Below are 10,370 nucleotides of genomic sequence, written 5' to 3'. Positions count from 1 at the left end.
TGTCCAAAGACTTTATTATATAAAGTCATTTCCATGTGGTAATTGTCACTCTTAGTCTTTGTTACCACGGGGGGCTTATGCGCACCGTCTGATTTGTTACACGTTGAGTTGCGTCTTTTTTTCTTTAAGTCGCGTTTCTGACGTCAACTGTCGCCTCATCCGAGTGATGCAAGCCTCTGTCACTCATACCAAGAGCGGTTCTGATTGGTCAACGTTGTGTTTAAGGGGCGTGCACTTTTACAACAGGAAGTAAGTGACGAACGCTATACGAACCCAAAAAGATCCACCTTGCAAAAGGCTTTATTAAATGCCTTCATAATCTTCATGTCCTACGTGAGTTTATCACATGTATGATTTTTAGCTTTCGTCGCCAACATTTTGACGCTTGCGGGCTCTATCGTTGTCTTAGCGCCTTTATTGCCAAAGAGGCATTGATGACAATATTATTATTGTTATTAGCAACGTTGACTGTAATTACATCCACTTTTCCGGCAGCAATAAAGCAAATAATATTAACCAAAGAGGGCGTAACCAGCTCGGTAGTTTGGACAATAGCTGCTTGGCGGGCACACATTTGTTCATTTTCTGTTTCCGTCGGACTTTATAGTGATAGCTGCCTTGGTGTTTTATCATTCTTTTTCTTAAGAGCTGGTGGTGATAAAAAGCAGTACGTGTTTGCTTTCATCTTATTGCTGTATGAAAACATGGAAGGAATTGACACATTTTCTGTGCTCTTTATGTGCGTGCGCTTGTACGTGCATGTGTGCTTTTTGTTTTGCGGCACTTGCATGCATGCGTGTGTTACAGGTGAAGCCAGCATTGGGCAGACGAGCTGCGGTACGCACGTCATGCACGCCAAGCACGCCGGGAGTAGCCGAGATGCTGCAGTATGGCAGCAAACCCGGAGTCTTCTACACAAAAATGTGCTCATCAAGTGGAGGACCAAACAGCAGAGCTTGCAGGTTGGTCTCTTTTCGAATACACCGTCGAAGGAACAAATGTGAAGCCGCGGCAGTGTAAAGGTCGATGTTGCGCTCTGCTGGTGCGCTTGCAGGAAGTGATCCTGCCCCTGCTGCTTCTGGCTCTGCTGATCGTCATCAGCAATCAAAATCCGCACATCTACTACAATGGAGTGTCCACCAAGGAGCTGCGATCGGACAAAGTGATCTTCACCGCCGCCCTCGGCTACACGCCCGTCACCAACGTCACCAGCCGCATCATGGACGAGGTGGCCCGCGAGATGGGTAAGGCGCACACAACTCTAAACATATTAGCAAACATGGGCCTGCACACCAACACGTTTTACGGTTATGCAGACCTCCTCGACATGTTGGAGACGTTCGCCAGCGAGGCGGCTCTGGAGAACGCCAGCACATACGATCCGTTCGGCCTGGTGGGTGTAGTCTTCACGGACCCGTCGGCCACTTCCTACAGCCTGCGCTTTCCCTACAACCAGCTGCCGCAGCCCAGTGACATTACCGAGTCCATAGGTACGGCACGTCATCCACGGCACGCGCAGCGTCCTGGTGCCCCGTCTGAGCATGCGCACACGTGTCTTTCTGCGCCCGGCTTTGTTCCGTAGGCAACTGTCTGAGCAGTACCAGCAACTGCCGAGCAGCCAACTACTGGTACTCTGGATTCGTCCGCCTCCAGTCACTGATTGATGCCGCCATCATCCAGGTGAGGCTCGCTCACCATCCATGCAGTCGCGGCGCTGACGCCTGCGACTGGTCGCAGATGCAGACCAAGCGCGCGGTGTGGAGTGAGATGGACGTGCAGGCGGTGATGATGGGTCAGCCAGGCTGGGTGGAGGTGCACAAGTTCCCGAGCGCTCTGATCTCCATCTACATGGTTCTGGCCTTCACACCCTTCGTCACCTTCCTCATCGTCAACGTGGCGGCGGAGAAGGAGCGGCGCATCAAAGACACCATGAGCATGATGGGGCTCTACGACTCGGCCTTCTGGTAAACGCGCGGCGCCGGCCCCGAGTTACCGCTGACTGTTTGCTCTAAGCCCATCGGCTCATCCGCAGGATGTCGTGGGGGCTGCTGTATGCCGTCCTGGTGGGCGCCATGTCCGTCCTGATGTCCATCATCGCCACCTCCACGGCGCTCTTCCCCAACAGCAACTTCCTGCTCGTCTTTTCCCTCAACTTCCTCTACGGCATTTCCTCTGTGAGTAGCCAACAGCTCTACTTTTGTCCAAACGAAGCCTGAAATTGACTGTGTGATAGTACCGCAAAGCCACCAGATGGCAGCAGAGTTCTTTTTGGTGAACCTTCTCAACTCACTTAAGTGAGTAATAATGGCTATAAATGTTTGCCAAGCTGATGAGCAAGTTTGCGTGTGCGCAGATCTTCTTCTCCTTCATGTTGACGCCGATGTTCAAGAAGCCAAAGTTTGCCAGCACGGTGGGCTCCATGCTGACAGTGGTCTTCGGATGCCTGTCGCTCTTCACCATCCTGATGACGGATTTCCCGCAATCGCTGGTCTGGGTCCTCTGCCTGCTCTCGCCCTCGGCCTTCTCCATCGGCATTGCGCAGGTGCCGGCCGCTATATTTTGCAAAGCTCCAAAACGTGACCAATCCCAGCAAATGAGTCATAAGCGCATCTTTAATTGCATGCTATGGATTGTTTCCCCCCCAGGTGGTGTACCTGGAAGCCCAAGGGGGTGGTGCCGTGTTGGCCTCCCTGGCCAACGGGCCTCATCCGCTCTATGTACCGCTGCTCATGCTGGCTGTGGACTGCCTTCTCTACCTGCTGCTTGCCATTTACTTGGACCAGGTGCTGCCGGGTGAGCGCTCGCTTTCAGGAGTTTGCCCGCCCGCTCGCTCTTTCAATGGGAGCAAATGGGACCTGACAAGTCTGGGCGGAAAAATGTTTTCTTTCCCGCAGGCGAGTTTGGGATGCGGAGGTCCCTGCTCTACTTCCTGAAACCGTCCTACTGGTCCAAGCGCAGCGAGCGCTACACGGAAGTGACCACGCCGTACGAAGCCGAGGTGAACGGCGCTCCCGGCGGCGGCGAGCCAACCGAGGCTGTCTCGCCGGAGTTCCGGGGCAGAGAGGCCATCCGGTAAGTCTGTCGGCCTCTCCTCCATCCCAAACGTGTGTTCAAAACTGTCATTTGTGTGCGCTCTGCCTCTCCGGCAGCATCAACAACATCAGCAAGGTGTACAAAGACAAAGACAACACCGTGGAGGCCCTCAGAGGTTGGTCACACCTTCACACCGCATCTTCCGCATCACAAAAAGCAGTAGCACCGTCAAAAGTGCCACGTTTCCGTCCGCAGGTCTGACCTTTGACATTTACGAGGGCCAGATCACGGCTCTGCTGGGCCACAGCGGCTCCGGGAAGTCCACGCTGATAAACATCCTGTGCGGCATCTGCCCGCCCAGCGGCGGCTCGGCCACCATTTATAGCTCCCCGCTGGTGGAGATCGCCGACGGGCCCGAGATGAAGCGGCTGGTGGGCGTCTGCCCGCAGTTTAACATCCTCTTTGATGTCCTCACCGTAGAGGAGCACCTTAACATCTTCGCCGCCATTAAAGGCATCCCGCCGGCCCATGTGGACGCCGAGGTAACAGTGGCGGAAGCTTTCTCATCTCGTCGTCTTGATGAGTCCTACAAAATGTCTAATAGGTCTTTATTCTGGTAAAAAAAAAAAAAAAAAAAGGTGTCCAAAGTGCTGAAAGATCTAGATCTGGAGAAGATCATGTCTGCTCAAGCAAAGAATCTGAGTGGAGGCCAGAAGAGGAAGCTGTCAGTGGGCATCGCCATCCTGGGAGACCCTAAGGTACGTTCCTCACTCTGTCCAGCGACGCACTCTTGCTCAGGTTCGACGACGCGGCTTTCCTAGATCCTGCTCCTGGACGAGCCCACAGCTGGCATGGACCCGTCCTCCCGACATCAAGTGTGGTCCCTCCTGAAGAGTCGCAGGGCCGGCCGAGTGATTGTCCTCAGCACGCACTACATGGACGAGGCCGACATCCTCGCTGGTACGTACGCACGCACGCACGCACGCGCGCGCACACACACACACACACACACACACACACACACACACACACACACACACGGGCCACCCCGTGAGTTTTGTGCGTGTGGTGCGTCCAGATCGCAAAGCGGTGATCTCGCATGGCCGCCTGAAATGTGTGGGCTCCTCCATCTATCTCAAGACCAAGTGCGGCGTGGGCTACCATCTCAGGTACTTGGCGCCAGTGTCACCTTCCACTCGTTTCAACCCCGTCTCACCCATCGCAACTACCGTCAGGATGTCCGTCAGCGACCGCTGCGATGTGGCCAGTATTTCTTCGCTGATCCAGCGGCACATTCCCAAAGCCAAGCTGACTCGGCAGCAGGAAGCGGAACTCAACTTTACGCTGCCTTTCGAGAGCATGGATGCCTTTGCGGGTACGCCTTCGCCTGGTTTTGTTGGCCCCCCCCCGCATTTTTTCATTTTGTTGTGGCTGCAGGTTTGTTCTCAGAACTGGACGCCCGACCTGACCTCGGCCTGGTCAACTATGGTGTTTCCATGACAACGCTGGAGGACGTTTTTCTGCGTCTGGAGGCGGAGACGGAAGTGGACAAAGCAGGTGACATCCGCCTCCAAACTAAAAGAGCACAACTTTTTTTTCTAGAACAACTTCAATCCCTGTCATGTGACATCTTTTTTTTGTTTTGCCAAACAAAAGACTACAGCGTGTTCAACCGGGAGGTGGCGGAGGGCGGCGAGTGCGTCGGCGCCACGCTCTATGGCGACGAGTCGGACCAACGGCTGCTGATGTTCTCGGACCGGGCTGAGTTGGCGCGGGGCGCGGCGCTGTGGCGCCAGCAGTTTGTTTGTGTGGCCTGGCTCCACATGCTCAACTTGTGGCGTGAGAGGAAGGCCTTGATTTACGTGTGAGTTGAGCGTCACCGCACGGAGGAGTTTGGGCCCCCCAGAAAGCGTGTGTGTGGCTTGTCCGGCAGGCTGTCCCTGGTGCTGGTGTTTGTGGCCACCTTGCTGCTCTTGTCCTTGTTCACCGGGAACATCCTGGTCCACTCGCCGAGCCGCCGGTTCCTGCCCGCCGTGTACCTCCTGGGCCCGAAGGAGCCCCCCCGTAGATACGCCAGCAGCCTCCTGCTTTGCAACTCCGCAGGTGAGCCAGGGGGGGGATATTTGCGCCCGTCTCGCTGGTCGGCCTCACGCGTCCCTTCGCCGCAGGTGCGGACATTTCCGACTTTGTGCGCAACGTGGAAGGGCAGGGCATCGCGGTGGAGCTGAGCAACGTCAATGACTACATGGCGGTGGCTCCGCACAGCGCCGCCATCAACGTGACAGGATCCGGCAAGGTTTTGTTTTGAGACGTCGCAACGAGACAAAAAGATGGCTTGCGTTGCTTTTTTGCAGGCAAAGCGATCCGCCCCTCCCCATAGCGTAGGCATTGACACAGGGATGTTTTGGCTTGGTCTTTGGCTTGTTGTGGGCTTGGCAGGGCTTCACGTACAGTTTGGCCTTCAACAGCACCACGGTACACTCGCTGCCCATGAGCGTCAACATCCTGAGCAACGCTCTGCTGCGAGGCCTCAACAGCACCGCCCGCATCCACACTTGGAGCAAACCCTTTGACTACGTGAGTACGGCTGCTTCACGGGAATCCTCAGGGTCCATTTTCGGACGGCAACATAAGCATCGACTGCGTGTCATGACTCGGTTGTCTCGTTTGCGTCCCACAGCAACTGCCACTGGTAGTCGCGCGCGTTTTGATCGTCATCGAATCCGTCCTGCTGGGAATGCTGACAGCCGGCATGCCCGCCTATTTTGCCATGGAGCACGTGCGAGACCGAGAGGTGAGCGAGCGGCTGTCGAGGACAAAAAAAAAAAATGCAAATGACAACTATGTGTTTGCGGCCCGCCCTCAGCTCAAGTGCCGCTCGACGCTGCGCGTGTCGGGCCTGCTCCCGTCAGCCTACTGGTGCGGGCAGGCGGCCGTGGACGTGTCCCTCTTCTATCTGGTGGTGTCGTGCATGAGTGTCACCCTCTTCTCCTTCCACGGCAACAACCTGCTTACGGCCGGCAACCTGAGCGCCGTGGTCTGCATTGACGCCGTCACTTTTTGTCTGAGCGAAGCGCACCGACGACGCCTGACGTTGACCTCTCGGTCTCACCCTCAGATCTTCTGCAGTGCCGGCTTCGTTCCGGCCGTCGTCCTCTTCACATATGTCTGCTCTTTCAGCTTCTCTCGAGTGCAAAGCAACCGGGACTTCATGTCCATCGTTTGCATGATGGTGAGCCGCCGCCGTCGTGTGGATGAGCCCCGCCCTTTTTGCTCTCTTCCAATCGTTGCCTTGCCGGCGTCAGGCGTGCGTGGTGTCGGGCTCACTGGTCCACCTTCCTCTGGTGAGCAACAGCAACAGGGTGACACAACTGGTGCACAACACCCTGTGCATCTTCAACCCGCTCTACCCGCTCATGGGCTGCCTGGGCTGCATCGCCACGGTATGAGTCCAGTAGCACCCAACCCGTTCCGGCTTGACTGACTGACTGACTGACTGACTGACTGACTGACTGACTGACTGTCATGACTGTCATGACTGTCATGACTGTCATGACTGTCATGACTGACTGTCATGACTGACTGTCATGACTGACTGTCATGACTGACTGACTGACTGTCATGACTGATTGATTGATTGATTGATTGATTGATTGATTGGTTGATTGATTGATTGATTGATTTATTGATTGATTGGTGCTGCCCAGGCCTCCTTCCTACCATCGTCACATCCTGACAAAGACTTTGTGTTCAACAATCTGCTGGTCTCCGTTTTTGCGGTAAGTCGAGCGACAAGCAACATTGCGTCGCAGGCGGCATTTTGCTTTTGTGATGTCAGCAGCGTGTTGTGTTTTTGCGCGCCCAGCCGTACCTACAGTGCGTGCTGCTGCTCCTGCTCCTGCGCTGGCTGGAGCGCCGTCACGGCGGCAGGACCTTCAGGACGGACGGCTTGTGCAGGTCAGCGGCCGCTGTCACGTTGCCACGTGTCTTGGCCAACTCTCTTTTTGCGTCGTCCTCTCAGGATTTCATCGGTGCGGAGGCCCAAAGTGGAACGCAACCCCGAAGATGGCCCGGACTGGCATGAGGACGTCGACATCCAGATGGAGAAGGCCAGGGTCAAAGAGGCGCTCACCTGCCGCCCCGGCGACGAGGTACGAGTCGACGTTTTTCTGTGGCAAAGTGTCCTTGTGAGAGTTAGCCAAGTTTGCTCGCGTCCCTGCATTACCCGGTGAGTTTTTATTTATTTTTTCTCCACCCTACTCTTCCTCTCCATAGAAGCCAGTGCTGGTCGCCAGCAACCTGAGGAAGATGTACAAAAGTCGCAGGGAAGGTTTTGCTCTCAGCAAGAGTGGAAAAGTGGCCACCAGGAACGTCTCCTTCTGTGTTCGAAAAGGTTGCTTGTGAGCCAGCCAAAATTGAAAATGACCAAATCACTGATCACTGGCGTCACTTTTCGTCGTTCTCCAGGCGAGGTTCTCGGACTGTTGGGCCCAAACGGATCGGGCAAGAGTACCGTCATACATATGCTGTCTGGGGAGACGGAGCCCACGGCCGGACAGGTACGCCGCCGCTCGAGCGCTTCGCCAAACCATTCAGTCACATCAAAAATTGAAATGAACAAGATGGAAATATATATGACAAGTTGACACAAATCACTTCTTTATAAACAAATGCTCTGGTGTACTCAGGTGCTGATGGGAGATTTTGGCACGGGGTCGTGGGGCGCCCCCCCGGAGCACGTGGGCTACTGCCCCCAGGTCAACCCTCTGTGGCCCAGGATGACACTGCTTGAGCACCTGGAGGTCTACGCAGCCGTCAAGGGGCTAAAGGCACGCGACGCCCCTGAGATCATCCAGCGGTGCGTCAACTCAAGTCCATTAGCGTGGCTCGGCACCTTTGGAACTCTTTAGCTGCTGTCGCGCAGGGTGCTGAACGCTCTGGAGCTGAAGGAGCACGTGCGCAAGCAGGCCAAGTCTCTGTCCGGAGGACTCAAGAGAAAAGTGAGTGCACCCGACGCCGCTTGCGCAAAAGCGAGCGGCGTTCTTGACGTTGCGCTTCTGTCACCAGCTCTGCTTCGCGCTGAGCATGATCGGGAACCCCGAGACCCTCCTGCTGGACGAACCGTCGGCCGGGATGGACCCCGAGTCCAAACAGCGCGTGTGGTCAGCCTGGCTCCATGACACGGACACAAATGCGCTTTTTAGTTTATCATTGGTTCTCTTTGCTCCTTAGGAGGGCCATCCGCGCCGCCCTGAGGGACCATCAGCGCGGCGCCATGCTGACCACGCACTACATGGAGGAGGCGGAGGCCGTGTGCGACCGCGTGGCCATCCTGGTGTCGGGCCGGCTCAGGCGCGTCCCGTCCTGTCTTTCGTCTCGTCCCGAGCCTCCAAAGTCTTACCCGTCTTGCGTCCGTCCCGCAGGTGCCTGGGCTCTATCCAGCACCTGAAGGCCAAGTACGGCCGAAGCTACGGCCTGGAGCTGAAACTCGGGGAGGCCGGCGCGGGACTCCAACAGACGGCGCTGGTGCACAAGGACATCGTGGCCATCTTTCCGCACGCCTCCAGACAGGAGAGGTGACAACACGCCTTTTGAAAGAGGGCCGATGGCTCTGCCGCGCGTCGTTTGATGGCGTGTTTCTCGCGACAGCTTTGCCACGTTGATGGCGTACAAAATCCCCACGGAGGACGTCCATTCTCTGGCCACTGCCTTCTCGCACCTGGAGCGCCGTCAGTCACGCACACGCAAACTCACACACACACACACACACACACACACACACACACACGGCAAATGTGGTGATGTCATCAACTAAGGGTTTTGTCGTGTGTGCACAGTGAAGCAAACGTACAAGTTTGAGGAATACAACTTCTCGCAGTCCACTCTGGAACAGGTGAGACGCGCATGTGCCACACCCCCAGTCAAACAACTCGAGACTTTAACTGCTTGTAGTGTTCTCAAGCATCACTTGAGCCAATAATGCACTAGCCTTGCCCAAAAATGTTTTTAATGGGGGAGAAATAGATTTGGTGTCTCGTCTTCAGGTCTTCCTGGAGTTTGCCAAGGAGCAGGAGAACGAGGACGACCAGGCGGGCTCGCTCAGCACAACCTTCCAGTGGCGCCGCTTGTCAAACGAACAGACCCTCGACGACCGCTCTGTTGACAACCGCGGCGGCGACAGTGTCGTTCGACAGCTGTGACCACCTCCCGTGTGCAAAAAAAAAAAAAAAAAAAATCACTGCGTGTATGGCGCCAAATCTTTAGCAGCCCTTTTGCACGGCTTACCGAAGCCTACGTCAAAGGCCGCGGCAGCTGCGTGAAGGCCAGAATGTCCTGATTTCTCAATATCTGAGGAACGGACAGCACAAAGGGGACTTTTTTCATCATGTCTCTTTTGAAAGTGCAAATCGTCCAGGGTGAAAACACTGAAGCAGAATGCGAAAAGAAGGTGGAGGTAAGACTTCCTGAGCCCCGTTCACACTGCCAAATCAACGCTCGAGCCACTTATGTGTCAACGTGCACTCTGAACACACAAATGCCAGCTTTGCTGATGATGATTTTGTAAGGCACAGGTGAAGGAGGCATGAAAGGACTTATTTAGTTTAGGTTTCTTTGATTTTTGTGGAAATGTGATCCGTCCCAAGATTGAAGCACCAAAGCAGCTCACTGTCTCAGTAGCATGATCACAATAATGGACTTTAGATCCCGTCCCTTCATTTCACACTGATGCAGACCCAGCTGAGTACCAGGGGTGGGCAACATTTATTTTTGGGATTTAATTTTTATCCCCTGAAACTACTGAATTAATGTATTACATTATTTTTGTTTTGTATTCTTATGTGTTAATTGGTATTGAATAATTGATTCCCCAACGTATTTTGAGCTGAAGACAATTACCCATAATACGTTAGATTGAAAGTAAACAGCTCGTTGCATTGTGGGAACGAATGCCGATCTAAAATTAATCGCTCCACACACAATAAAGCCTGTTGTTTGTGTCCCTAATTGACTCTACTCTGTGACCTACAGACTAGAAAAAGATCTGCTGGATGAAGTACCATAAACTAGTTCGCTTGTTCTGCACATGTCATTTCTTCTCAGCGCTCACTTAAGAGCATGCTGCGGGGCAAAAATATGTTTGGGATACCCTCGATGGTGGACGGACGTTTTGAATTGCGTTGTTGCCCCCTTGTGGTAAATGTCTGAAGCATATGTTGAAAACCGTTAAATGAAATTAACAAATAGAAATAGAAAAAGTATAAATAATATTAATATACAAGCATATAACTATAACTATATATTATATATATATGTATAACTATAACTATTTTATTGTT

The 10,370-nt window shown here is 54.1% G+C and overlaps 1 protein-coding gene across 4 annotated transcripts; it reads left to right on the top strand.

The window, feature by feature from the left end:
* The first annotated feature begins 109 nt into the window (after positions 1-109).
* On the top strand, positions 110-10,038 carry abca5 (ATP binding cassette subfamily A member 5). 4 transcript variants are annotated; one of them, XM_088360472.1, is made up of 38 exons: positions 211-333; positions 808-962; positions 1,055-1,244; positions 1,317-1,490; positions 1,583-1,680; positions 1,738-1,964; positions 2,033-2,174; positions 2,354-2,542; positions 2,646-2,793; positions 2,895-3,072; positions 3,150-3,208; positions 3,289-3,575; positions 3,672-3,791; positions 3,855-3,993; positions 4,112-4,202; positions 4,269-4,408; positions 4,471-4,590; positions 4,690-4,897; positions 4,967-5,136; positions 5,202-5,329; positions 5,473-5,610; positions 5,714-5,827; positions 5,900-6,070; positions 6,152-6,265; positions 6,339-6,476; positions 6,741-6,812; positions 6,899-6,990; positions 7,055-7,184; positions 7,309-7,426; positions 7,501-7,592; positions 7,722-7,891; positions 7,958-8,033; positions 8,101-8,195; positions 8,266-8,385; positions 8,457-8,609; positions 8,683-8,762; positions 8,871-8,926; positions 9,078-10,038. In XM_088360472.1, exons 2-38 carry the CDS (start codon positions 849-851, stop codon positions 9,231-9,233), a joined length of 5,007 nt encoding a protein of 1,668 aa, XP_088216598.1. In that variant the 5' UTR covers positions 211-333; positions 808-848; the 3' UTR covers positions 9,234-10,038. The 4 variants fall into 4 exon arrangements, with proteins under 4 accessions (XP_088216597.1, XP_088216598.1, XP_088216595.1 ...); XM_088360471.1 differs by having other exon boundaries at positions 110-249; positions 1,055-1,490; XM_088360469.1 differs by having other exon boundaries at positions 1,055-1,490.
* Positions 10,039-10,370: the final 332 nt, after the last annotated feature.

This window comes from Syngnathus floridae, chromosome 18, assembly GCF_059516105.1.
Source record: "Syngnathus floridae isolate MCC-2025c chromosome 18, RoL_Sflo_1.0, whole genome shotgun sequence".
NCBI classification, from domain to species: Eukaryota; Metazoa; Chordata; class Actinopteri; order Syngnathiformes; family Syngnathidae; genus Syngnathus; species Syngnathus floridae.
Note: the sequence above shows the minus strand (reverse complement) of the source record. Positions and strands in the feature narration are given on the sequence as shown.

Excerpts from the sequence above, each read along its gene's own strand:
- abca5 (XM_088360471.1), top strand. The coding sequence starts at position 849 with ATGCACGCCAAGCACGCCGGGAGTAGCCGAGATGCTGCAGTATGGCAG. Across the intron at positions 3,792-3,854 it reads CCATCCTGGGAGACCCTAAG|ATCCTGCTCCTGGACGAGCC; the intron begins GTACGTTCCTCA and ends CGGCTTTCCTAG. Across the intron at positions 5,828-5,899 it reads AGCACGTGCGAGACCGAGAG|CTCAAGTGCCGCTCGACGCT; the intron begins GTGAGCGAGCGG and ends GCCCGCCCTCAG.